This window comes from Elephas maximus, chromosome 7, assembly GCF_024166365.1.
Source record: "Elephas maximus indicus isolate mEleMax1 chromosome 7, mEleMax1 primary haplotype, whole genome shotgun sequence".
Classification (NCBI taxonomy): Eukaryota; Metazoa; Chordata; class Mammalia; order Proboscidea; family Elephantidae; genus Elephas; species Elephas maximus.
In genome coordinates this window covers 46,386,560-46,411,493 of record NC_064825.1, presented here as the reverse complement: position 1 = coordinate 46,411,493, position 24,934 = coordinate 46,386,560, and the positions used below count along the sequence as shown (strand labels likewise).

At 41.1% G+C, this 24,934-nt stretch overlaps 1 protein-coding gene across 4 annotated transcripts in view; it reads left to right on the top strand.

Annotated features, from left to right (window-relative positions):
* UVRAG (UV radiation resistance associated) overlaps nt 1-23,591 on the top strand; it is a 295,560-nt gene extending 271,969 nt beyond the window's left edge. For all 4 annotated transcript variants that reach the window (XM_049889784.1, XM_049889786.1, XM_049889787.1 and 1 more), the window contains exon 15: nt 20,021-23,591. In XM_049889784.1, coding sequence (XP_049745741.1) covers nt 20,021-20,723 — 703 coding nt within the window. In that variant the 3' untranslated portion in view covers nt 20,724-23,591. The remainder of the gene's footprint in view (nt 1-20,020) is intronic.
* Nucleotides 23,592-24,934: the final 1,343 nt, after the last annotated feature.

Here is a 24,934-nt window from a genome sequence, read left to right as displayed (position 1 = left end):
TTCCCCAGTCATCTTTTGAGTGCCTTCCAACCTGAGGGGCTTATCTTCCAGCACTGTATCGCAGTGTTCCACTGCTATTCATAAGGTTTCCACTGGCACATTTATTTCAGAAGTAGACAGCCGGGTCCTTCTTCCTAGTCTGCCCTAGCCTGGAAGCTCAGCTGAAACGTGTCCACCATGGGTGACCCTGCTGATATTTGAATACTGGTGGCATAGCTTCCAGCATCACAGCAACACACAAGACCTCACGGTAGGACAAACTGACAGACACATGGGGATTTTCATGGTAGAAGTAGAATTTTAAACCATCTGTCCTGTTCTATTCAGGGAATTTTTCATTCTAAGCTTAATTTTTCCCAGTTATAAAGCTTAAACTGTCTGGCAGCTTCATGCAAGGCAGTATGATACAACGGAAGGAGCATTGGATTTGGGAAAGTGGGTCCCAATTTTAGCTCTGTCACTTAATTTTCATAAATTGTTTTTGACTTATCAGTGTTTTAAATGGAGTGAATAGTACTAACCCTTTTCCCCAAGCATAGTTGTGTGGAGCAAATGAGATAATGTCTGTCTAAGTGTTGTATAAACCAAAAAGCACTATGCGAAGTATTATTTATGCATTTGACAACTCATTAAGTGTCTTCTTTATATATAGCCCTATTCAAGAGACCAACAAAGATTCAGAAGTGTAAGATTTGCCCTTGTCTTTACGTAGTTGACAGTTGTTTAGTTTATAACCTAAATGAGTAGATGAGACAAATGAAATATTTTAGAAATGACTTGCAAAAATATTCTATGCATTGTTCACTCTCACTGTCATATGGTGCTTAGAGCCTAAGACCAAACTTTGGTGGGCGGCCTGCTGCAATGATGATGGTTAACCTTGAACTTATGTTTTAGGATCCAGGTGGGCCATTTTTAAAGAAACTGCATTAACCTGAGTGACCTTAGTAAAGAGAGTACACTAAGGAGAAGTATCCTTAGATATTTGCAATATGCTAGAATATTTCACCAGATTCCTTCTAGTGTTTAATGATGTGACCTTAACAGAAATGTTTTAGTTACTAGTGCTGATATAATAGAAATACCACAAATGGGTGGCTTAAAAGAACAGAAATTTATTTTCTCACAGTTCTGCAGGCTACAAATCCAAATCAGGATCTTGGCCTTGTTGATTTCCTCCATATTGGTAGCTTCCGTCATTTTTTGGTTCCTTGGTGTTCTTTGGCTTGTAGATGAACCTCACATGGCGTCTGTCTCCTTCCATGTGTATGTCTCTGTGTCTGTTCTGGTCTTTATGTAACTCAGAAGTGATTAGGTTTAGTATACACCCTATGCTGGTATTAATATAACAAAAGAAAAACCCTGTTTTCAGACAGGATCACATCTACAGGTGTAAGTGTCAGGAGTTCAACACATATTTTTGAGGGATACAATTCAATCCATAACAAGAAGCAAATGGTGGCTTTATATGAGAGCGTCTCACTTCAGTGGTAAAATTTCTCGGTAGTGCTTCTGCTGACCCATTTCTGACCTAGTGTTCATTCCTTTTTGTAAATATAGAGAATGAAGTTCAACAGTTTGTTTTTGTTTTTTTAAGTAAGTAAGCAAGAATTTTGGCACATTTTAGGAAAAAATTTTCTTAATAAACTGATAGTAATGAAAATCTAGAACAAGTGAGCCATTCTACTTTGAAATCAGAGGGTAATAATAGTTCTACTTTTAAGCCAAACCATTTACTTTTGAAAAAGAAACTTTATTCAGTTTTAAAATCTTGAAAAACTCTGACTTTTAAAAAACAAATCTGCCCTCTTCTCCTCTCTTCATCATGCTTATGCTAAATTCAGAACTGAATTCTGGCAGGTAACCCCAGTTGGACTTAAGAAACATGTTGTCTAGCTGATGTTGGTTTTTAATCTTAGATCAAATGACATTGTCTTTGAAGTCTCAAGAGGTCTACTTAAGGTAGCTGAATCAGATGGGTTTGCCTTTTGGAGTATTTCTTGAAGACTGGCATACCTAATATGAAAAGTGAAGCCTAGTCAAAAATAAATGAAAAAGAAAGCTTTATTGGAGTTATTTACTCTAAGATGGCTGTTTTAGAAGGAGCCTTGACAAGTCATCCCCTTGCCTCTAGACAGGAACACACAAGGCATATGGGTATCTGTAGTATTTTAAAAGACCTTGGGGGACCAGGCTTCTTCCATAACTCATTGCAGCATTTAAACACCCTGGCTTCAGGAAATTCTTCCCTATATTTAACTTACAGACCCCCTCCTGCGGTTAACACCCATTTCCGCTTTTTTCTGTCTCCAGTCAGGATAGAGAACAGCTGGCCAACATCCTTTGTGCACAAACCCTTCACCAGTGACAGAAAGTCATTTGGGTATCCCCAAGGCTTCCTTCTCTAACTCCAGCAGGCGATTCTGTGAACCAAATGGAGATCTTTTTCTCTTTGTTTTTGTTTGTGTGTCATTTTTTTTTATTTATGCCTTTTGATTAAAATTTGGAAAATATAAAAATATACAGAAGCAGAGGGTAATAATAACCCCACAACCTAGGGACAAAAACCACTGTTAACTTAGTCGGGTTTCTATGTGTTTCTTATGTTGTTGTACACTGTTGAGTTTGCTCCAACTCAGAGCGACCCTATGTGTCAGAGTAAAACTGCCCCATAAAGTTTCCTAGGCTGTAATCCTTACAGGAGCAATCACCGGTTCTATTTTCCCACGGAACCGCTGGTGGATTCAGACTGCCAACCTTTCAGCAAAATCCCAGTATTTGACCATTGTACCACCAGGGCTCCTTATTTCTTACACAGTTGAGATGATATCATCTATACTATCAAAGAATCACAGACATAAATGTAAAATGACAACCTTTGACATGTGCTGTCCAGAAGAGAGGAAACCCTGCTGGTGTAGTGGTTAAGTGCTACGCTGCTAACCAAAACGTCAGCAGTTTGAATCCACCAGGCGCTCCTTGGAAACTCTATGGGCAGTTGTGCTCTGTCCTATAGGGTTGCTATGAGTTGGCATCGACTCAACGGCACTGGGTTTGGTTTTTTGGGTTTTTTATACTAGCTATGTCCAGTAGAAATATAGCATGAGCCACATGTATAAATTTACATTTTCTGGTCACTACATTTAAAGAAGGTAAAAAGAAACAGGTAAATTAACTTTAATAATATATTTTATTTAACCCAAATAAAATCTAAAAAAGATAAATCTAGAATATTTTCAACATGTAATCAGTATTTTAAAGTTATTGATAAAATATTTTACATTCCTTTTTCATACTAAGTCTTCTAAAACCAAGCCAAAACCAAACCCGCTGACGTCAAGTCAATTCTGACTCATAGCGACCCTATAGGACAGAGTAGAACTGCCTGTTACGGTTTCCAAGGAACAACTGGTGAATTCGAACTGCTGACCTCTTGGTTTGCAGCCATAGCTCTTAACCACTACGCCACCAGGGTTTCCAGGTCTTCTAAATCCAGTGTATGTTTTATACTCACAGCACATCTGAAATAGGACTAGCCACGTTGAAGTGTCCAGTAACCAGTGACTCGTGGGTACAGTATTAGATAGCATAGCCCTTACGATTGTATGCCTTTTTTTAAAATAATATCTCATCTTAAGCGTTTTACCAGTACCATTAAGAACTTTTTAAACATTTTAAAATCTTGACTACTGACTACATAGTATTTCATCATTCAGATTTATCATAAATGTATATATAGACGATTTTGTGTTTTTCCTGTTGTAAGTAATCCTGTAGTGTTCTTTTTTTTTTTTTTATATTAACTGACTGTTTCCCAACACATTGCCAATAGAAAACAAAAATTATTCCTTTTGAATGTGTAGCTAATTAAATCCATTCATTCATAAGACAAATACTCATTTAGTATCTACTGTGTACTAACTTAGAAACCCTGGTGGCGTAGTGGGTAAGTGCTATGGCTGTTAACCAAGAGACCGGCAGTTCAAATCCGCCAGGCACTCCTTGGAAACTCTACGGAGCAGTTCTACTCTGTCCTATAGGGTCGCTATGAGTCGGAATCGACTCGACAGCAGTGGGTTTGGTTTTTTGGTTTTGGGTGTACTAACTTTTTAACTTATATTAGAGAAGTGGAGGAGTGGACTTCAAGAAATAGAAGGCAAGGTCCCTCCCATACAGTGTTGACAAGACTTGCCTCCACAGTGAAATGGCACATATCTTGTATTTTATCCTGCCTTAAATGCCCTTCCCTTCACTTCTTCTCTACCCATCCTCCCTCCTCTTCACCCCCTGCTGCACATTCTGTCTCTCTCTCTCTCTCTGTCTTATACAACACTGCCTGGTTAGTGCCTACTTTTCCTTCAGTGCACCAATCAAATATATCCTTCTTTGGTGAGCCCTCCAGCTAATTACTGGCTCCCTCCTTCATTGCAACATACAAATTGTATATTATATGCAAAGCATCCGTGTTATTCTGGGTATTGGCTTACTCTCTATCCCCTCTGCTACAGTGGTAACTCCTTGATGATATACACACACACACACACACACACACGTTGCCATTGAGTCGATTCCAACACATAGCGACCTTGTAGGACAGAGCAGGACTGCCCCGTAGGGTTTCCAAGGAGTAGCTGGTAGATTCGAACTGCCAGCCTTTTGGTTAGCAGCCAGATCTTAACCACTAAGCCATCAGGGCTTCTCCTTAATGATAGAAACTTTATTTTATACATCTCTTTATTCCCAGGCCCTAGCAGACTGCCAGGCAGTGAGTGTTGATTTCAGTAATATCTACTGAAATATGTGTTGAAATACCAAGTGATCATATTAAGTGTCGGGTGGTTGGTAAAATAAGTACTGTAGATGTTCAGAATTCAAAGAGATCACTTTAGGTTAGCATGGTTGAAGAAAGCTTAATGAAGAAGGTAGGACTTGAATTGGGCCTTGGAAGATGTGTGTACTTGAATGGGGCGGGGGCGGGGGGAGTTAGCATAAAAGCTACTTATATATTCTGTCCTAAGAAGTTAATTTTTTTCAGGAGGAATTCTTTAGCATGTGCTAATAAGTATCAGCAGATAAACCGTCCTTCTAGATCTGAAGCACTGTACTAAGTTTCAAGAAGGCTGTAGAGAGATGGTTCTTGCCCATCAAAAGTTGACAAGTGTTTGCAACGTTAGAAATGATCACTGGCTGCTTCAGTATAAGCTTTGAATTTAACCTCAATTCGGATATAATTGCTTGTGTTTCAGTTTTGGAGTTGTTAAAGATCATTTTACATGATGCTTGTTCAGTGATTCTTCTGCTAATAGATAAAAATGTACACCCTCTCCTCACTTATCAATACGGTTAGGTTCCAAAGACCAGGTTATTATGCAAAAATGGATCACATCAGATCACAGAGTGGAGGGTGACTACATCATTACGTAACTGCCGAATTACATTACTACATAACTGCCAAACCACTGAGAATCATGACCCAGCCAAGTTCACTCATAACCTTAACCATCACAGCCAGTGTTATGTTCGTCTCACACCTCAGAGTTTGTTTCTGCCAGACGTATGTTGTTAATGAGCAAAATAGTCGGATGGTGGATTTTTTTTTTATTGTCATAAATGCAAAATGTCAGATAATGAGGCAGTTGATAAGTGAGGAGAAGGTGTGTAATAGTAAGTAATACCATTATAAGGAGCCCTGATTGCAAAGTGATTAAATGCTCAGCTGCTAACTGAAAGGTCGGCGGTTCTAACCCACCAGCTGCTCCGTTGGAAAAAGATGTAGCACTCTGCTTCCGTAAAGATTTACAGCCTTGGAAACCCTATGGGGCAGTCCTACTCTGTCCTATAGGGCCACTGTGAATCGGATTCGACTCGATGGCAATGGGTTTTTTAATGTCATTATACCTGTTGTTGTTGCTTCAATTCTGACTCATAGCAACCCTACAGAACAGGGTAAAGCTGCGCCATAGGGTTTCCAAGGAGCAGCTGGTGAATTTGAACTGCTGACCTTTTGATTAGCAGCTGAACTCTTAACCACTGCACCACCAGGCCTCCGGTATCATTATAAAAAGCTAGAATTAAATGGCTGTTATTGTGACCGAGGCACTCTTCCAAGCAGTTTGAATATATTGTTTAGTTAATTCATATAATTCTTATAACAGTACTGCAAATTAAGACTCATTGTCCTCTCCCATTTTACAAATGAGGAAACTGAGGCACTGAGAGATTAAAATTACTTAACAGTGACACAGCCAGCATGTGGACGAACTAGGATTTGAACCCAGGCCCATTGCTTTAACCACTACACAGTTTAAAAATACAGTGTTTTACACATAAGATCATTTAGCCTCTGGTGGTTCCAGAAAAAGAATCCTATTATTAAGCCCATTCCTGGTTTTCTTCATTCCTCTCTGACTGCTCCTTGACTCCTTTTCCTCCACCTCATGTAAAATGCCGGAGCTCCTCAAGGCTCAGTTCTAGCTCCCCTTTTCTCTCACTTTAGTCTTCATCCTGAGACTCTTATCTACAACCATCATTTTGATTATCACCCACATTGAAATGAAGCACAAATGGAAATCTTCCTTCCAGATTTCTTTTCTGATATCAGACCTGTATTCATATTGCCTCCTAGACATCTTCACAGCACAGTGTGTGTGTGCCCATGTCTTTTTCTGTCTTCTACCCCAACCACCGTAAGCCTCATGGTCTTTCGGTGCTTTGTTTTCAGCAAATGGAATCTCTGTTCATCCTTTTACACAAGCCAGGAAGCCAAGCATAATCCTTATTCCTCCTGTTCCCTGTTATCCCCATATCCCACCTACACTGCTCTTGCCAATTTTCCCTAATCTGTTTATCTCTATCTGTATAGTTCTCTTCAGGTCCAAACCTCCATCATCCCTCACCTGTGCTACTGCTATGATCCCCCAGCATCGCTTCAGCCCCCTTCCAGTCTTTTGTTCAACTGCAGCCAGAGTACACTTTCCAAAATACAGATCTCACTGTAACACACACACACTTGACTAAAACACTTTAATGACTTAAAGACAAAGACGAAAATTCTAAATATGGTCTATGGGCTTCCGTGTGGTCTAGACCTTTCCTGCTAGCTCTGTCTTCACTCACTGACCTGTTGGTTGTCCTCCCTCTTGACATAAGGCCATGGTACATGCTACTGCTTCTGCCTGCAAGATACTCTCACCCACTGGCCTACCAACCCATTTTTCATCTGGTTGACTTTACTAGCCCTTTGAATCTTGGCTTTTTCTGGGTCAGTTCTCTGTTACAAGCTCTCTTAGCCCATGTTTTCCCCTGCATAAAACAAACAAACAAAAAAAAAATCCATTGCCACCGAGTCAATTCTGACTCATAACGAACCTATAGAACAGAGCAGACCTGCCCATAGAGTTTCCAAGGAGCGCCTGGTGGATTCGAACTGCTGACATTTTAGTTAGCAGCCGTAGCTCTTAACCACTGCACCAGCAGGGTTTCCTCTCTTCTGGGTAGCACATGTCAAAGGTTGTCATTTTACATTTATGTCTGTGATTCTTTGATAAATATCTGCCATCACCCCCCTCACTAGACTGTAAACTCCACAAAAACAAGGACCGTAGCTTTCTTCCTATCATCACTGTATTCCCTAGATAATACCGTATTTTTACGCAGATAACACACACATTCTATGTTTGCCCACTTTGTTTGCCAACCACTGCCTCCCCTGGCAAGGTATTTTCGTAAGCACACTGTGCTAATTCTTTTTTACAGCAACATGTAAAAAAAAATTATCAAAGCAATGCTTATGAAAATACCTCTCCAGGAAGGAGGGAGCGGTCAGCAAGCAAATGTAGAAGGTGCATGTTACTTGCGTAAAAAAACAGTACTACATGCCCAGTACATAGTTGTTGTTTGTGCTGTCGAGTCGATTCCTACTCATAGCAACCCTGTCGGATGGAGAGCAGAACTGCCTCACAGGGTTTCATAGGCTGTAATCTTTATAGGAGCAGACCTCCAGGTCTTTTCTCTCGAGGAAAGGCTGGTGGGTTTGAACCACGACCTTTCAGTTTGCAACTGAGCGCTTAACCATTGTGCCACCAGGGCTCCTTAGTACATAGTAGACACAATATATATTTGAATAGGTGAGCAAATCAATTTATTCATATAATCTGTTAATATCCATATAGTTTTGTAGTACACCTATTTTAGTAGTTCAGAGAACTACAAAAGGTAAGTTTCCTGGGTGGTTATTCTTGGCATACCATAGTCACTTTCTAAGCAGTGATTCAGTTGCGGCTCACTGTAACTTAAGTACTTCTGCCAAAAGTCTCTACCATGTCTGAAAATGGTAGTGGAGCTTTCTGTTTTTCTTTTGAAATAACAACCAAAGCCCATGGTTCGGTTCCTCTGAGAGTTAAATAGAAATTTGCTGGTAGTTCAGCTTTAGCAGTATATTTCAAAGACTTAATTTCACAGGTTCTGTCATTGGCCTCAGGGGTCCAAAGCTTCCTTTGACTCCCTTACAAGCCTAGTTTAAAAATCCTGAAAGCGTTCTCTGACCAGGGTTTTAATTTCCTTATTGAGTTCTCTCTGGAGGCTGGGCTCTGTGAGATTGCCATTCCTCTGGTTCCCCCAGCAAAGGTACAGTTGATGCATCAGTATTTTTTTTCTAGTTTTTGGCATAAGCATGTTATTAGTCCCAAGTCTCAAGTGCTGTTCAGACACTCCAAGGGGTCCCTAGGTATCCTCCCTGGCATCTCTTTCCTGTTCTTTGCATGTTCCTGTGTAGAATGTTACTTTTACTGTATATAAATGACATCAAGATGAGCTATGTCTGTTTCTACAGACCATTTTACAGTCCTCGTAATGTTTGCTGCCTGACTGTGGTTTTCAGTACATTAATTTGTATAATGATTTCTTAAGGTGCAAGTTGATGGGTGAAGTGGTTGACTTGACCCCTTCCAGGACCTCTCTGAAGGACCATTCTGTATTCCCCAAACCCAGGTTGCTCACCCTTGAGCCCAGGCTGCCTTCCAGTTGGGCTCTAGGCTGTTGGCTCACCTGCACCCTCTATCCACTGGCCTTTCCTGGGCACCCCCCTCCCCCCCCCACTTTCCCAGCTGGACCCAGTTGCCCAGGGCTATGGAGCACTGGTGGCCCAGCCCCCACATCTCACAGCCTGGAGAACTGGATTTTCTCAGCCGGCTTATTTTGTCCTTTGCCTGCGGAACTTTTTCTTTCACGTATTCATCTTTCCATCACACTCAGTTTAAATAAAATCTAAAGGTTCCCTCGTTCGGTTATACCTTTTTACACTCTGTTTTGATTTAGTCAGACTTTGGCAGGAAACTTTCCAAACTGAGCCCAGGGGAAGAGTGACCACTGGTACAGATTTTAGCCTATCCTTTTGGCCCAAGATTGTTTCCATTTATATTTTGTTTCATGTTTTTGTTAACATCCAGGGCAAAGAGTAAGCACTTAAACTTATCTGGTAATGGCAAGAGGCCTTTAGATTGCTTGCCTGTGGCCAGCAGACTGCATACTTAAAACTATTAACTCCAGTTACCTCCTGGGAGATAAGATCTAACTGTTAAATTTGGCTTTTCCAAAAGGAGGTTCTGTGCTCCTGCTTGATCTGAGAGAGGGAAAGGAGGAAGATAAATCCCAAACTTTGCTGAATTTTGAAAAAAGGATAGTAGCCCAATTTATGGAGGTTGTTTAAAAAAAAAAAAAAAGAAACTAAGTTTATGTCATAATTTCTTAGCTGCCAAAAGACGTAATTCTACCTCAGCTTCGCCTTGGCAACCCGTTTTTGGCACTCTGTGCAGCCGTGTCATTGCCCTGCATTATTTGAGCAGTAATCTTTAAGAGAAGGTGAGAAACTATTATTGCATTTTAGCACAGTTGACATGATACTGGCGCAGAGCAGCACCTAGAGCTTCAAACATTCCTAGTGGCCGTAAACCAACTCAAACACCTCCATGGAGAGGTCTTACTGCCATGAGGTCATAGCTTGCTACAAGGGGGGAGAAAGAAGAAGATCAATACTATTTCAATTTTGTTTTTTGTTTTTTCTTTCTTTCCTTTTAAGTATTCTTATTCTACCGAGTTGTAGCTGTAGTTTTGGGCCAAGACCCAGACAATCAAGATTTGGTATTTTGACCAGCTGTGATCTAGTGGTACGCCTCAGAGGAAGCATTTTATAGGGAGGAAAAGACACATCTTTGAGACTGAATTGTACCCTTTGCTTTCTACTGCCAGACCTGGTTGTAGACAGATAAAACAAGCAGAAGTGAATCTGAAAGACAGTAGGGGGAAGGAAAAATTACATTCAAATAGATGAAAACATCCCCGCTCCAAGAACACTCTTGATGTGGTAAATCTCTACATTTTTTCTGTATTTCATTTTTCCTTAAGTTTTCACATTTATGTCATTTTGTGGCAGAATTCATTTCTGTTCATAATTGATTCTTAGGATGCCTACTAGAATAACAAGTCCTAGGAAGCCCCCCCCCCCAAAAAAATCACAAATTTATAGAAGGTAGGAAGAGGAGAAGGTACCAATCCACTTCACCTAAAACTTACTCTTCTGGCTCTCACCCCTCCCTCAGATAGAAGTACAGATCAAATATAGGCATTTTGGTGGCAACAAAAAACTTTAAGCTCCTGGGGAATGGGAGAAAGAACAGAACTAGCATTCATTTAGTCAGACTGCCTGGTTAATTCTCATTTTTCTACCTAGTGGCTTTGTGACCTTGGCCAAGTTACTTACCTTCTGTGCTTCATGAAGATGACATTCATAATACTTTACAGAGATGTTGTGAGGATTAAATGAGACAATGTTAAATTTGTTAACAGGGTGCTTAGCCCCTAAATAAAAAAAAAAAAAAGCCCCTAGCACTTCATAAATGTTAGTTGCTATTTTATTATTAATAATAATTTATTGAGTCCCTACTCATTACACTATGAATTTTACTTGTGTTTCTTATTTAATCCTTAATACAGTAACTGTTAGGTGGATCTACCCATTTTACAGAAGAGAAAACATAGGTTCAGGGTAGTAAAGTGCTTCACCGATGTTGCACATTTTATAACGGTGGAGCTCGATGTGGCGGTCTAGAATATTACATATGGGAGCTAGAAACGGGAATCACATTGTCAACCGGTGCTTTCTCACCTTGTTTTCTCTCTCCTGGTCCCTTTTCCTTAAAAGCAGCAGAACCAACAGAAAGAGGAAGAGGGGGAATGGTGGGGACAAAGGATGGTGGAGTGGAGTGAACTGGGCGCCACCACAAGGTGTTCATATGACAGTTATAAAAGTGCTGAGTATGGTCCTCCTCGTTTAGGCTGGGGAAATAGAGAAGTTCTCCCTGTTACAAAAATTCTCCCTCTCTGGGGCTAAATTCGTATAGAAAAATGATACATCAGGGGTTTGGGGACAATCGGAATGTACCTCAGAGGATTTGGAGAAGTTCTTGTAGTCCCTAAGCACTTGGCAGATCATGTAAATAGAGGGAGTTTATGCATTTGTATTTTATTCAAAGCCTTCCCCACCCCAGCCCCCTACTCCACCCCCCCCGCCAAAAAAAATTTTTTTTTTTTAAGTGGAATGTTGTTTCACTTTGGGCAGAATAAACCTTTGGTTTGATTTAGTACCTTTTCTCTAAAACTCGTTTGTGCTTACTTTAATTCTTTATCTGCTTCTTGCAGCTCGCTCCCCGATGTGCAGAGTGGAGATGGGGTGGGTGGGAAGAGCTCTGCTGCTGCCTTTGAGAGTATTCTGTATGTAGGAGGAAACAGTAAAAGGAAGGATCTGGATTCTGGTCCTTCCTCTGATACCTGTTACCCTGTATCCCTGTGTAAGACATTCATGTCTTTGAGCCTCAGTTGTTCCTTCTGTAAAATGGGGATAATACTTTTGGAATTCGAAGCCCACAGAAGTTAATAGTAATGACAGCAACCACAATTATAGCTACTGTTGCCATCAGTGTACATGTCAAGGGTTTTTAATCCATTGTTTCATTTAATCCTCACCATAGTCTAAAACTTTGTAAGCACAGAGAGGATAAGTCACTGCCAAAAGTGATATAACCAACAAGTGGTGAACTCAACCTTAAGTTGTAGCTCCAAATAGACAGGATCACAATGGCAGACTTAGGAGTAGAATCCAAGTCTTTGAACGTCCTTTCTCAGTACCACCACCACCTTCAGATACAACTGAAGAGACAAGAAAAGGTAACTGACTGCAATAAATAAGGACTCACAGAATGAAAAAGAAGTTAATCTCAATTTAGTGAGATCAGAGAAGACTTAAACTTAAAAAAAGCCAAATTTAAACCAAACTATCCTCCTTGACCTCTAAACTCCAGGGCACTTGGCTTTTTCCTCATTGTGCTATAGCCTGTGACCCTAGGAAAACCCTTTCTTGCTCATAGCAAAAGGTTTATTATTAAATAACTTACCAGTCCCCATTATGGCTCAGTTATTCAACATCTATGCCATGTTTCACAAAACCACAGCCTAGTAAATTTGCAATGACTCTATCTTTGGGTTGTTGTTTTTTAACAAATTCCTTTTAATTGCAGCACTAAACCCCAGCCCAGATGTCATGCTTGCAGGTTTCCAGCCTGGACCTGAGCCGAGCTGAAAGAGACACGTAGTCAAGGCTGACGAAGTTCATGATGTGTGTAGTGAGCTGGCGGCCTCAGTCAGTGGCTTGGATCTCGGGCTCTACGCCTCCGTGTCTAGGGCCTTACAACACACAGGGACCCTCGGTGGGGTGGAGAATAAAGAAAAACGGCCATATTTCCTGCTGTAGCCACTCCACCCCAGAACACCCACATTTACTCTTTTGATTGTTTTTTAAGAGTAGACACTCCATATAAGTTATTTTTCACAGCTTAAAGAATGTATTGATTTCATTTGGTGAGTAAATTGTCAACAGCCTTTAAAACTGGATGATATGATTAGTGAATCTGTAAGATTATATCTTCCTCTCAAAGTCATGAATTCAGACTATAATCAGACAAAAAAAACTGCTCACAGCAGTTTATTTTTTAGTACTAAAATTTCAGAAACATCTTAAATCTACAAAAATAAGGGAACAATTAAATAAATTATGGTATTCTACTCAATAAAGCAGCCATTTAAAATTATATTTACCAGGAGGTTTTAATACCATCCAAAAGCAGGAGACAGAATTGTATATGTATACCACAAACACAACTTTAGGTTTGTTTTATTTAAGCATGCATATGTAAAATCAGAGTCTTCAAAGGAAAGTATCCCAAATTAATAGTGGTTATTTGATGGGTGACAGAATCCTGACTTTTATTTTTATTTATTTTTTTTAATTTTCCAGTGAGTATAAATTATGACAGTAATTAAAAATGCATGTGTGTGTTTGTATATATTTTTAATGTAATCATTTAACATATAAGCTGTTTGGACCTCAGCTGTTTTAAAAATATGGAACATAGCTCAGATCTTGGAAGTAATAAAAAAATTAATTCTGAACAGCCAAAACTACTACAAAACTCATATAATAGAGCATGTTATGCCCAGGACATCCTGGCCCATCGCTCAAATCCTGTTTACTCTTACTTTGCACACAATGTTTTGGACATCTGCTTTATGAAAACACAGCAAATTAGAAACAAAACATTAAAAAGAGAGCAGAAGAGAAGCCACTGCAGGCAGGAGCAGTGACACAGCTGCACTGACACCCTGGCAGCTAGCAGGGACGCAGAAAATCGCCAAGTACAGCCTTAGGGACTGTCCGACTCACGCCCTCAGAAACAGATGTCAGTGAAAATTCTGTCCTCTCTTTACTGTTTCACAGCTCACTAATACATGCTCACACTGATGACCCAAAGTTATCAAGAAAATGCCTTTTTTGTTCAATTCATTTTGTTTGAGATTGTAAGAAAGGCCTTAATAAAAAATTTTGAAAGCTTTCATCTCACATGGCCATAAAAATGAAAGAAAAGCAAAAAAAAAAAAAAAGCCAAAATATGTGATCAAAGGCTAGACCTTAGATATGTATTTCTTGTCTATCCAGAATAACTAATATTCTTACAGTTCCTGAGAGGGAACATTGTATTGTTACTTGAGTTTTCCAAATTGCGTCTGATACTGCCGTTACCTAAGTTCTCAGAAGAATCCAAGGGAACCAAAGAGTCATTATCACAAAATCAGGTTGTCAGAAAATACCAAAGTCTCCACCTTCCAAAGTCTTAGTATCCATCCATTTAAATAAGTATAACATCCCATAGCTTAGATAGATAAGATAAACCCAAAACACCAAGTCGATTCTGATAGGGTGGGTGAAATGAGAAGGCCTGTATAATGACATTTAGCTTGTCATTGACACTGGGTAGATGTTAGCTGAGTCTGAATGTAGGATGCAACAGACAGCATGGGCTCTGGGGCAGACCAAATCTAGTTCAGGTGCCGTCTCTGCAGCCTCAAACGAACCACATTACCCACCCCTCTGCCTGTCTTTCACACTAGGTAGATGTTAGGGTCCTGAGTGTGCAAAGTACCTTGCACAGAGTTTGGAACATTATAGATGCTCAGGAAAATGGTAGTTCTCTTCCCCTTGTAGGTGGGAGGGAGGAGAGTCATGCTTCATTCCTCTTCTGTTTTGCAAAGTTGAAGAAAGCTTTTAGGGAGTCTCAAAATGAAGGAGAGCTACAAAATCCCCCTTCCTTTTGTGTCATAGCAGTGCTTGGTGTAACCAGGCCTGTTCTTCAGCTCTGCCTTTTATCAGGCCAGCTCTGCGTCAGGCTGTTCACCCATCACAGCTATGGGTGGTGAAGCACCTGGCCTGTAGTCGTACAGCCAACAACATCACCTCAGTGTTCCAGACACGGCCTTCAGTGCAGATTTGGATAACAGCTTAAATGGAGGTCTCCTAGGTTGGGGTGGTAACTGAAAGCTTGGCTTGCCTGCACAGAGCTGTGGGTGGTGCTGACACACTGTTTTGGTTTGATTACCTAGCTGCCCTGGAAAATCATTCAGAGGGGGACACTGTCAGCAAGTGGTAGAGTAAAAACAACAAGGTTGGCAAAAATGTCTATCTTACCAAATGACTGTGAGCTTTGCCAACATATTACCTGAAAACCCAGATTAAGACCAGCAGGTTTTTCTGTGTTTTGTTTTGTTTTTCTTGAGCAGTAAAAACAGTAATTTACTGGTGTGTTTGCCTGGTTCTGCATACGCCCCAGTGGCCACCCCTAATTATGAATTCTCCTGGCACGAACACTTACAGCCAGACAAGGGAGTGTGACAGGCTTATGGATTAGAGGCCTTTTGGATGCCTTTTATAAAGGAGAATAACCCTTGTTTAGGTGTCTGAGACCATAGGCATAATCCAGCATCAGAAAAAATCTAAGAGAAATCCCAAGAATGGGAAAAGAGAGAGGAGGGTGCTGGGTCCAGGACCCGTGGCTGTGGACACAGGCAGAAGGGGCCTAGATCCCTTCTTTTTCAGGGTTTTTTTTTTTTTTTACCACAATTGTAATTTGAAAATATATTATTTGAATAATTATGTATGTCTTTCTTCTACACAATTGGAAGCTCCTCAGAGGCAGGGCCTTGTCTTTCTTGCATCCTCTCCCCGAGGCCTGGCATATATAGTAGTCATTTGTTGAGTAAGTGTATAGGTTCAGGTCTTGCCTCAACTCCTGCCTAGTAGTTACCCTTTTACATGCCACTTAACTTCACCGTGTGTGTTCCTCATCTGAAGAACTGAAGTCAGGTGGATCTTGTGTTTGTGCCTCTCTGTCTCTGGACCCATTCTGTTCATGTGGTTACATTGAAGCTGACTGGCTTCATCCAAGTATAATACCTAGAACTATGCTCAGTGCTCCAGGAGTGGCTTGACTACCACAGTGTATAACGTGGCTATCATTTCCAGAGTCTGGATACTCTCTTTCCATTAACGGATTGTTGTTGTTAGATGCCGTCACGTCGGTTCCGACTCATAGCGACCCTGTGCACAACAGAACTAAACACTGCCCAGTCCTGCGCCGTCCTTACAATCGTTGTTATGCTTGAGCCCATTGTTGCAGCCACTGTGTCAATCCACCTTGTTGAGGGTCTTCCTCTTTTCCGCTGACCCTGTACTCTGCCAAGCATGATGTCCTTCTCCAGGGACTGATCCCTCCTGACACCATGTCCAAAGTATGTAAGATGCAGTCTCGCCATCCTTGCTTCTAAGGAGCAATCAGGCTGCACTTCTTCCAAGACAGATCTGTTCATTCTTTTGGCAGTCCATGGTATATTCAATATCCTTCGCCAACACCACAATTCAAAGACGTCAGCTCTTCTTCAGTCTTCCTTATTCATTGTCCAGCTTTCACATGCATAGATGTGATTGAAAATACTATGGCTTGGGTCAGGCACACCTTAGTCTTCAGGGTGACATCTTTGCTCTTCAACACTTTGAAGAGGTCCTTTGCAGCAGATTTCCCCATTGCAATGCGTCTTTTCGTTTCTTGACTGCTGCTTCCATGGCTGTTGATTGTGGATCCAAGTAAAATGAAATCCTGGACAACTTCAATCTTTTCTCCATTTATCATGATGTTGCTCATTGGTCCAGTTCTGAGGATTTTTGTTTATGTTGAGGTGTAATCCATATTGAAGGCTGTGATCTTTGATCTTCATTAGTAAGTGCTTCAAGTCCTCTTCACTTTCAGCAAGCAAGGTTGTGTCATCTGCATAATGCAGGTTGTTAATGAGTCTTCCTCCAATCCTGATGCCCCGTTCTTCTTCATATAGTCCAGCTTCTCATATTATTTGTTCAGCATACAGATTAAATAGGTATGGTAAAAGAATACAACCCTGACGCACACCTTTCCTGACTTTAAACCAATCAGTATTCCCTTGTTCTGTCCGAACAACTGCCTCTTGATCTATGTAAAGGCTCCTCATGAGCACAATTAAGTGTTCTGGAATTCCCATTCTTCGCAGTGTTATCCATAGTTTGTTATGATCCACGCAGTCAGATGCCTTTGAATAGTCAATAAAACACAGGTAAACATCCCTTCTGGTATTCTCTGCTTTCAGCCAGGATCCATCTGACATCAGCAATGATATCCCTGGTTCCACGTCCTCTTCTGACACCGGCCTGAATTTCTGGCAGTTCCCTGTCGATTTACTGCTGCAGCCATTTTTGAATGATCTTCAGCAAAATTTTGCTTGCGTGTGATAGTAATGATACTGTTCTATAATTTCCACATTCAGTTGGATCACCTTTCTTGGAAATGGGCATAAATATGGATCTTTTCCAGTCAGTTGGCCAGGAAGATGTCTTCCATATTTCTTGGCATAGATGAGTGAGCACCTCCAGTGCTGCATCTGTTTGTTGAAACATCTCAGTTGATATTCCATCAATTCCTGGAGCTTTGTTTTTTGCCAGTGCCTTCAGAGCAGCTTGGATGTCTTCCTTCAGTACCATTGGTTCCTGATCATATGCCACCTCTTGAAATGGTTGGATATCGACTAATTCTTTTTGGTATAATGACTCTGTGTACTCCTTCCATCTTCTTTTGATGCTTCCCATGTCGTTTAATATTTTCCCCATAGAATCCTTCACTATTGCAACTCGGGGCTTGAATTTTTTTCTTCAGTTCTTTCAGCTTGAGAAACGCCAAGCGTGTTCTTCCCTTTTGGTTTTCTATCTCCAGCTCTTTGCACATGTCATTATAATACTTTACTTTGTCTTCTCGAGAGGCCCTTTGAAATCTTCTGTTCAGTTCTTTTACTTCATCAATTCTTCCTTTTCCTTTAGCTGCTTGATGCTCAAGAGCAAGTTTCAGAGTCTCCTCTGACACCCATCTTGGTCTTTTCTTTCTTTCCTGACTTTTCAGTGACCTCTTGCTTTCTTCATGAATGATGTCCTTGATGTCATTCCACAACTCGTCTGGTCTTCGGTCACTAGTGTTCAATGCATCAAATCTATTCTTCAGATGGTCTCTAAATTCAGGTGGGATATACTCAAGGTCATATTTTGGCTCTCGTGGACTTACTCTGATTTTCTTTAGTTTCAGCTTGAACTTGCATATGAGCAATTGATGGTCTCTTCCACAGTCGGCCCCTGGCCTTGTTCTGACTGATGATATTGAGCTTTTCTATCGTCTCTTTCCACAGATGTAGTCAATTTGATTTCTGCGTGTTCCATCTGGCGAGGTCCATGTGTATAAAAAATAGTCGCCGTTTATGTTGGTGAAAGAAGGTATCTGCAATGAAGAAGTCGTTGGTCTTGCAAAATTCTATCATTCGATCTCCAGCATTGTTTCTGTCACCAAGGCCATATTTTCCAACTACTGATCCTTCTTTGTTTCCAACTTTTGCATTCCAATCACCAGTAGTTATCAACGCATCTTGATTGCATGTTCGATCAATTTCAGACTGCAGCAGCTGATAAAAATCTTCTGTTTCTTCATCTTTGGCCCTAGTGGTTGGTGTGCAAATTTGAATAATAGTCGTATTAACTGGTCTTCCGTGTAGGCATATGGATGTTATCCTATCACTGACAGTGTTGTACTTCAGGATAGATCTTGAAACGTTCTTTTTGACGATGAATGCAACACCATTCCTCTTCGACTTGTCGTTCCCAGCATAGTAGACTATATGATTGTCCAATTCAAAATGGCCAATACCAGTCCATTTCAGCTCACTAATGCCTAGAATATCAATGTTTATGCATTCCATTTCACTTTTGACAATTTCCAATTTTCCTAGGTTCATACTTCGTACATTCCAGGTTCCGATTATTAATGGATGTTTGCAGCTGTTTCTTCTCATTTTGAGCCATGCTACATCAGCAAATGAAGGTCCCCAAAGCTTTACTCCATCCACGTCATTAAGGTCGACTCTACTTTGAGGAGGCAGCTCTTCCCCAGTCATCTTTTGAGTGCCTTCCAACCTAGGGGGGATCATCTTCCAGCACTATATCAGACTATGTTCCGCTGCTATTCATAAGGTTTTCACTGGCTAATGCTTTTCAGAAGTAGACTGCTAGGTCCTTCTTCCTAGTCTGTCTTAGTCTGGAAGCTCAGCTGAAACCTTTCCTCCACGGGTGACCCTACTGGTATCTGAATACCGGTGGCATAGCTTCAAGCATCACAGCAACACACAAATCCCACAGTATGACAAACTGACAGACACGTGGGGGATTAACGGATTAGTATTTATTATTTCAGACTTAATACCCTGCTTTCTTGACAGAGTTTTTGTGAGGACCAAGTGAAATGATGGATATGAAATTACTTTAGAAACTGTAAACTTTTGTATAGTTGAACAGCGATTATTATTGCTGGCCCAAATGTATCTTCCTGAAAAGTAACTCAGGCCCAAAAGAAGGCATTGAAGACCAAGTGTTGTAAAAAGGTGTGTGACTAGCCTTATAAAAGAGACATCATTCCCCTAGTTAATTTTTTGTTTTTAAAGTGCATTTGGTCCTTTCTCTGCCGGTTCTCTAATGCAAGATGATTAGCATTGAATGTTGGAAAGGCTGTTGATCATCGCGACATGTGTCACGGGTTCTAGTCCTAGCCCTGCCACTGCTTCACTGAATTATCAGGGGCCAGTCATTTAATTTCTCTGCCACATGGGGGTGACTGCTTTATGAAGATAAAATAAGAATTGAATATTAATAGCAAGAATAAAAACATAGTCCTTCAGACATAGGAAATAGATTATATCCTTCATGCACTTTTCTTGCAGACCCAGCTCCTCCAGTTTCTTCAACTCTTTTCCATGTTATTTGGTTTCTATCCCCCATCCCTACCCTGGAACTTCTCCTCTGAACACATTTCATTACGCTTGTATCCTTCTTGAATGAAGTTCCCAAAATTGAACACAGCATGCCTCGTGTTGTTTCTTGCATCTGAACACTGCAATTAATGTCTAAGATTGATAATTATCTATTTTTATTGTAGCAAACCTAAATATGCAGTTTTATGTCTCGAATGCAGAAGGCTTAAACTGAGTTCTGAAGTAAAAATAATGTCTCATTTTTGTCTTCTAGTGACAGACATCACACCTCCAGTGCAATCCCTGTTCCAAAGAGACAAAGCTCCATATTTGGGGGTGCAGATCTAGGCTTCTCTGGGGGGATTCCTTCACCAGACAAAGGACACCGAAAACGGGCCAACTCAGAGAATGAAAGACTCCAGTACAAAACGCCTCCTCCCAGTTACAACTCAGCATTAGCCCAGCCTGTGACCACCATCCCTTCCATGGAAGAGTCCAAGAGAAAGACAACCTCTCTGTCCTCCTCCTTGGATACTTCCTTAGACTTCTCCAAAGAAAACAAAAAAGGAGTAGATTTGGATAACAGCTTAAATAGAGGCCATGTAAGTATGAATACTAGCCAGGAACCAGGAGAGGAAGCCCCCTCTGGGCATCCTGCCACGGTAAATGGCACTCTCCTACCCAGTGAGCAGGCTGGCACCACAAACGTCCAGCTCCCAGGCGAGTTTCACCCAGTTTCAGAAGCTCAACTCTGCTGTACTGTGGAGCAAGCAGAAGAAATCATCGGGCTGGAGGCCACAGGTTTCACCTCAGGCAATCAACTGGAAGCATTCAACTGCATCCCAGTGGACAGTGCCGTGGCAGTGGAGTGTGACGAACAAGTTCTGGGAGAATTTGAAGAGTTCTCCCGAAGGATCTATGCACTGAATGAAAATGTATCCACCTTCCGCCGGCCACGGAGGAGTTCTGATAAGTGAGCAGACAGAGGTACTCAATAGGACCAGGACAGAGTCGCTGCTTAAAATGAGAATAAAGCTGCACTTACCCTTTGTAATAATTATGGAACAAAATGAATATTAATGGAGGATATTCCTCGAAAAAACAAATTTTGGGAATTGAGGAAAGACTCAGGATCATTGTGTATCAGTGGGCCAGACAAAGTTAGATTTTGCTTTCAATATTTGCTTTTCAGGCTTGACAGTTGTTTTAAGGCAGAAGTCACTCTCTAGTTTGAAGAGCTTGTAGCTCATCACCTTCTCGTACTTGTCTGCTGTTTATTTACACTTCTATGTTATCCTCAGAGGGAAGATGATAATATATATAAATAATATAATGAACTCACCTTTAGTTTCTCGTAAGCATTTGCCCCAGAGTTTATGAAACTGGAACATTGAATATTCAGAAATAGGTCTCCACCATTTACTGAAGGGTCTGTGGCCATCCATCAGGTTGATGAGTAAGCACAGTGGCCCTCCTGATACCCAGTCCTGTCTTCCACTGCCGTTTCCCCCCCCCCCACCCAGCACCACAGTCAAGCTGTAGGCCCCACTATTGCCATCACCTTCACAATGGGTGGGTTATACATCTTGAAAACAGGATATGAGATTCACCATTTGTTTTTGTTTTTTCTTTTTTCTTTTTTTGTATCCCAGTAGCCATGACCTTCTGCCACCTCTAAATAGCCATACCCTTGATGTAGCCCTCAAAAATTGGATAAAAAACCTCATCTCTGATGGATTCTAGGGAATCTTCAGGACCCCAGGGTTACTATAGTTAGATAGCATCCAATTCACTTTGGGGCCTAATGTTTTTATGTGGGCAGACGCTGTGGTCAAAAACTCAGCATGCTTTCTGACAGTGCATTCACCAGACAAAATCCCTATTTGTAAATCCCACATTAATTTATTAAATTTCAGTCTGAAGGAAGGCATTGTATATGATGAAATATATGTAGAGAGTCATGTCGTCCACTGTACAAACTGCAAGGCAGTTGAGATAGTTGGAATAAGAGACTAAATGAGGCATAGAATACTATTGGTATGTGTGCAATTGCGTAAATATTAAATTATGTTTTTGAAGTCTGCTTGTCATTCCTGGAGCTCAGATTTCATTTGCTGTTGCTTTATATTTTATGTACCCAAGGACATAAAGGACATCGCCTCAGGGTTGCAAGCTCTTTAAGGAAAATTTACCCATATATCCATGTATTATATAGAAGAATAAAATTTGAGTTTACTTCACCCGACCTGATTTTTTTCCAGCTTTGTACTTCCTCTTGAACCTGCATCTCCACATGCCGCATCATGTCAGGACTAGCCTGAACAACGGCCATGGCTGTATCTAAGCTAACGTTGTTAGCTTCATCGGAGCTTACATACTACGCATAGCAACACAGACACCTCCACAGGCGTGCTCTCCAACAGCTGCACTTCTCCTAGCAAACAACTTAACGTACAAGTCTCATCATCATTTTCATATTCTGCCCAAGCATTCTTAGGCTCCACTTTAATTTATAGCTACATTGTTGAATGCAGTAGTTCATATTGTTATTGTCTATGCAAGGAGAACTCAGAATTACTGCATAGCAGATAGACCCCACCCTCCGGCAACTGAAAGCTTTAACTTCATCTGATGAAGTCCATCTCGTTCCAGATAAAGAGCTGGTGTTACTCCACATCTAGAGCGAAGCCATCTGTAAGGTTATGGCCTCTTTGCAGTGTACCATCGTTCATTTTCAAGTCAAAGAGGGTGAACACAGTCTTGGATAGACATCAGTCAGACTGGGCTGCAGGGGTCCTCCAGTGAAGCGACATCTACAAAATGGGGAATTCTGAAGGACTGTGTTAGTATCGAAAAGTGGAAGGTGAATTGCATGTGGTTTGTGATTTCCCCAGGCACAAGAGTGGACTTTTAAACTTCGTGTGAAACTCAAAGACAGGGTTCATTCAATTGCAGGCCCTCCAGCCTGGCTCCCCACTGCCAAGCGGGAGGAACATGTCCAGGGTCCTTGTGGTTACAGTGTTGATCTCAGGTTCTGCACAACCAGATGGAGCCTGGAGCTCTGGGCTTCCATCCATCAGTCTCCCCTTGGTGGACTCCCTGATTTTGGGGTTCACAGCTTTTCACCTCCACAGCTTGGAGCTCTGCCATTGGATGTGATCAGATTGCCCTGAACTGATTAATAGTCACTTCCACGTTTGCTTGATTCACACTGTGGCCAGCAATGTGTGCCTCAAAACACTGCTTAGGTTTGGGTTTGTTTAGTTTGGGTTTTGGCTTTTCATCCCAGTTTGTTTGATTCCTGCAGTTTCTGCCACCATCTATCTAGAACCTACAGTATTACGTGTCTCCAGGAATAACCGTTCATTTTCCAAAGCTGTGGCACTAGTTTTGCCTCTGCTTAAAGTGGAAAATGTGGGATGAGTTATTATCTCCTACTCATCTTTTTAATCTTGTAAGTCACCAAAAAAAGGTTATTTTATTTTATTTTTTGCTTTGAAGATATAAATTGAAATGGGAGCCCACACTACTATCCATTCCTGAACTGCTAAGAGCCCTTTCAGTTTTCGCGTAGCTGAGATACTTACCAGCCGGCAGATATTATCAAATGAGTATTTGATTGTGTTTTCTCTTTCCATTTCCCCTTACCCGCCTTAGAAATTCCAGAGATTTTTTTTTTTTTCCCTCAGAATATTAGTTTTGGAAGATTGTATCCAGCTATATTTTTATAGCAGTCCTGATGATGCCCATTTATCCTGACCTAACCGGTTATTTAAATAATTTTTTAAACCACCACCAATAATAAATGGCATGTGAAACTGATCTGTTGGTAATTGGAAAAAAACTCAGCATCTGTATTTATAAAATAAAATTGATTAGTATTTATTTTGAGAGTTAAAAGTGTATGTTATTTCCCTGCTATGTTTGAGTCCTGCCTTCATTGTTTTGAATTTCATATTGAAGCCCAGTTCACTATGAAAACCTCATCCTTAAACAATCAGCCAACCATTCAGCACTTATTGAGCTCTCTCTGTGTGCCAGTAACTGGGGTGAACAAGGTTAATACAAAGATTAATAAGCCATGACCTCTGCCACATTATCTAGTGAACATACAGCTATATTAACAATTAATTATAGTTTGGTGTGATAAATTCTGTGATGAGAGATGTACAGCCATGCTAGGGAGCAAAGAAAATAGTAATTCTGACTGAGAGATGGGGAAGGTTCATGAAGATAATACACCTGGTAAGGGTATAAGGTTTCGCATTATAGAGGGAGGGAGCAGCATGGGCAAAGGCCCCGGAAGCAACGCAGAGCCTACTGTGTGTTTAGAAATCAGCAAGGAGTTTGTTGTGCTTAGAGCCTGAGTGGATATGAAGAAAAGTGAAAGGAGGAATTAGTTGCAGGCTGATGGGGAAAGACTTTAGGTGCCAGGTAAAGGGATTTGGGGTCATGCAGTGAGCAACTGATAAACACTCTTTCGAGGTTTTAAAGCAGGTTAGATCTGAATATGACCGCAGCCTCTAATGATACTTGCTTGAGTCTGTTTAATCTGTTTTCCATATAAATACTGAATAGCAAACTGGATTTTTACCGGGCAGTACACAGTGCCAGGGTGCAGCTGGCACCCATTCTTCAGAAGCCTGGTTCTGAATGCCTGTGGCAACCGTCCACCTCTCTACACGTGGCCACTTTGGAGCTATGACCCTGGTCAAATAATTGACTCTTTAAGAACCTCCATTTCTTAATCTGTAAAGAATTGGAGAGGATGCTGCCCTGCCAGATATGTTTGTATGGGGCCTGTAATGTGGCTGGTGCTCGGTCAGCGTTGGCCCCCTTTCTTCCTGTGGGAGGCCGCTGCGTGGTTGTGGGAAAGCTGCCTGAGACTTGTTATCAGGCTTCCTGTGCTTTCACTCAGGCAAAGCCACTTAACCTCTCTGAATCTGGCTTCTAATCTGCAAAGTAGGGATAATCCCCCCGCCCCCCCACCTCCCAGGGTTGTACAAACTCCAGGGTTGAAGAGAGGGTTAGAAGAGATAAACACTTTAGTTAAAGCCCTTAATGATCTTTATGAAGCACCATGCACGTCAGGAGGAGCTAGTCCTTCAACGAGGATTTCTCAAGTGGTGTGTATCAGGCTTTGGTGGGATCACTGAAACGCAAATATTCATTCAGTACGTATTGAGAA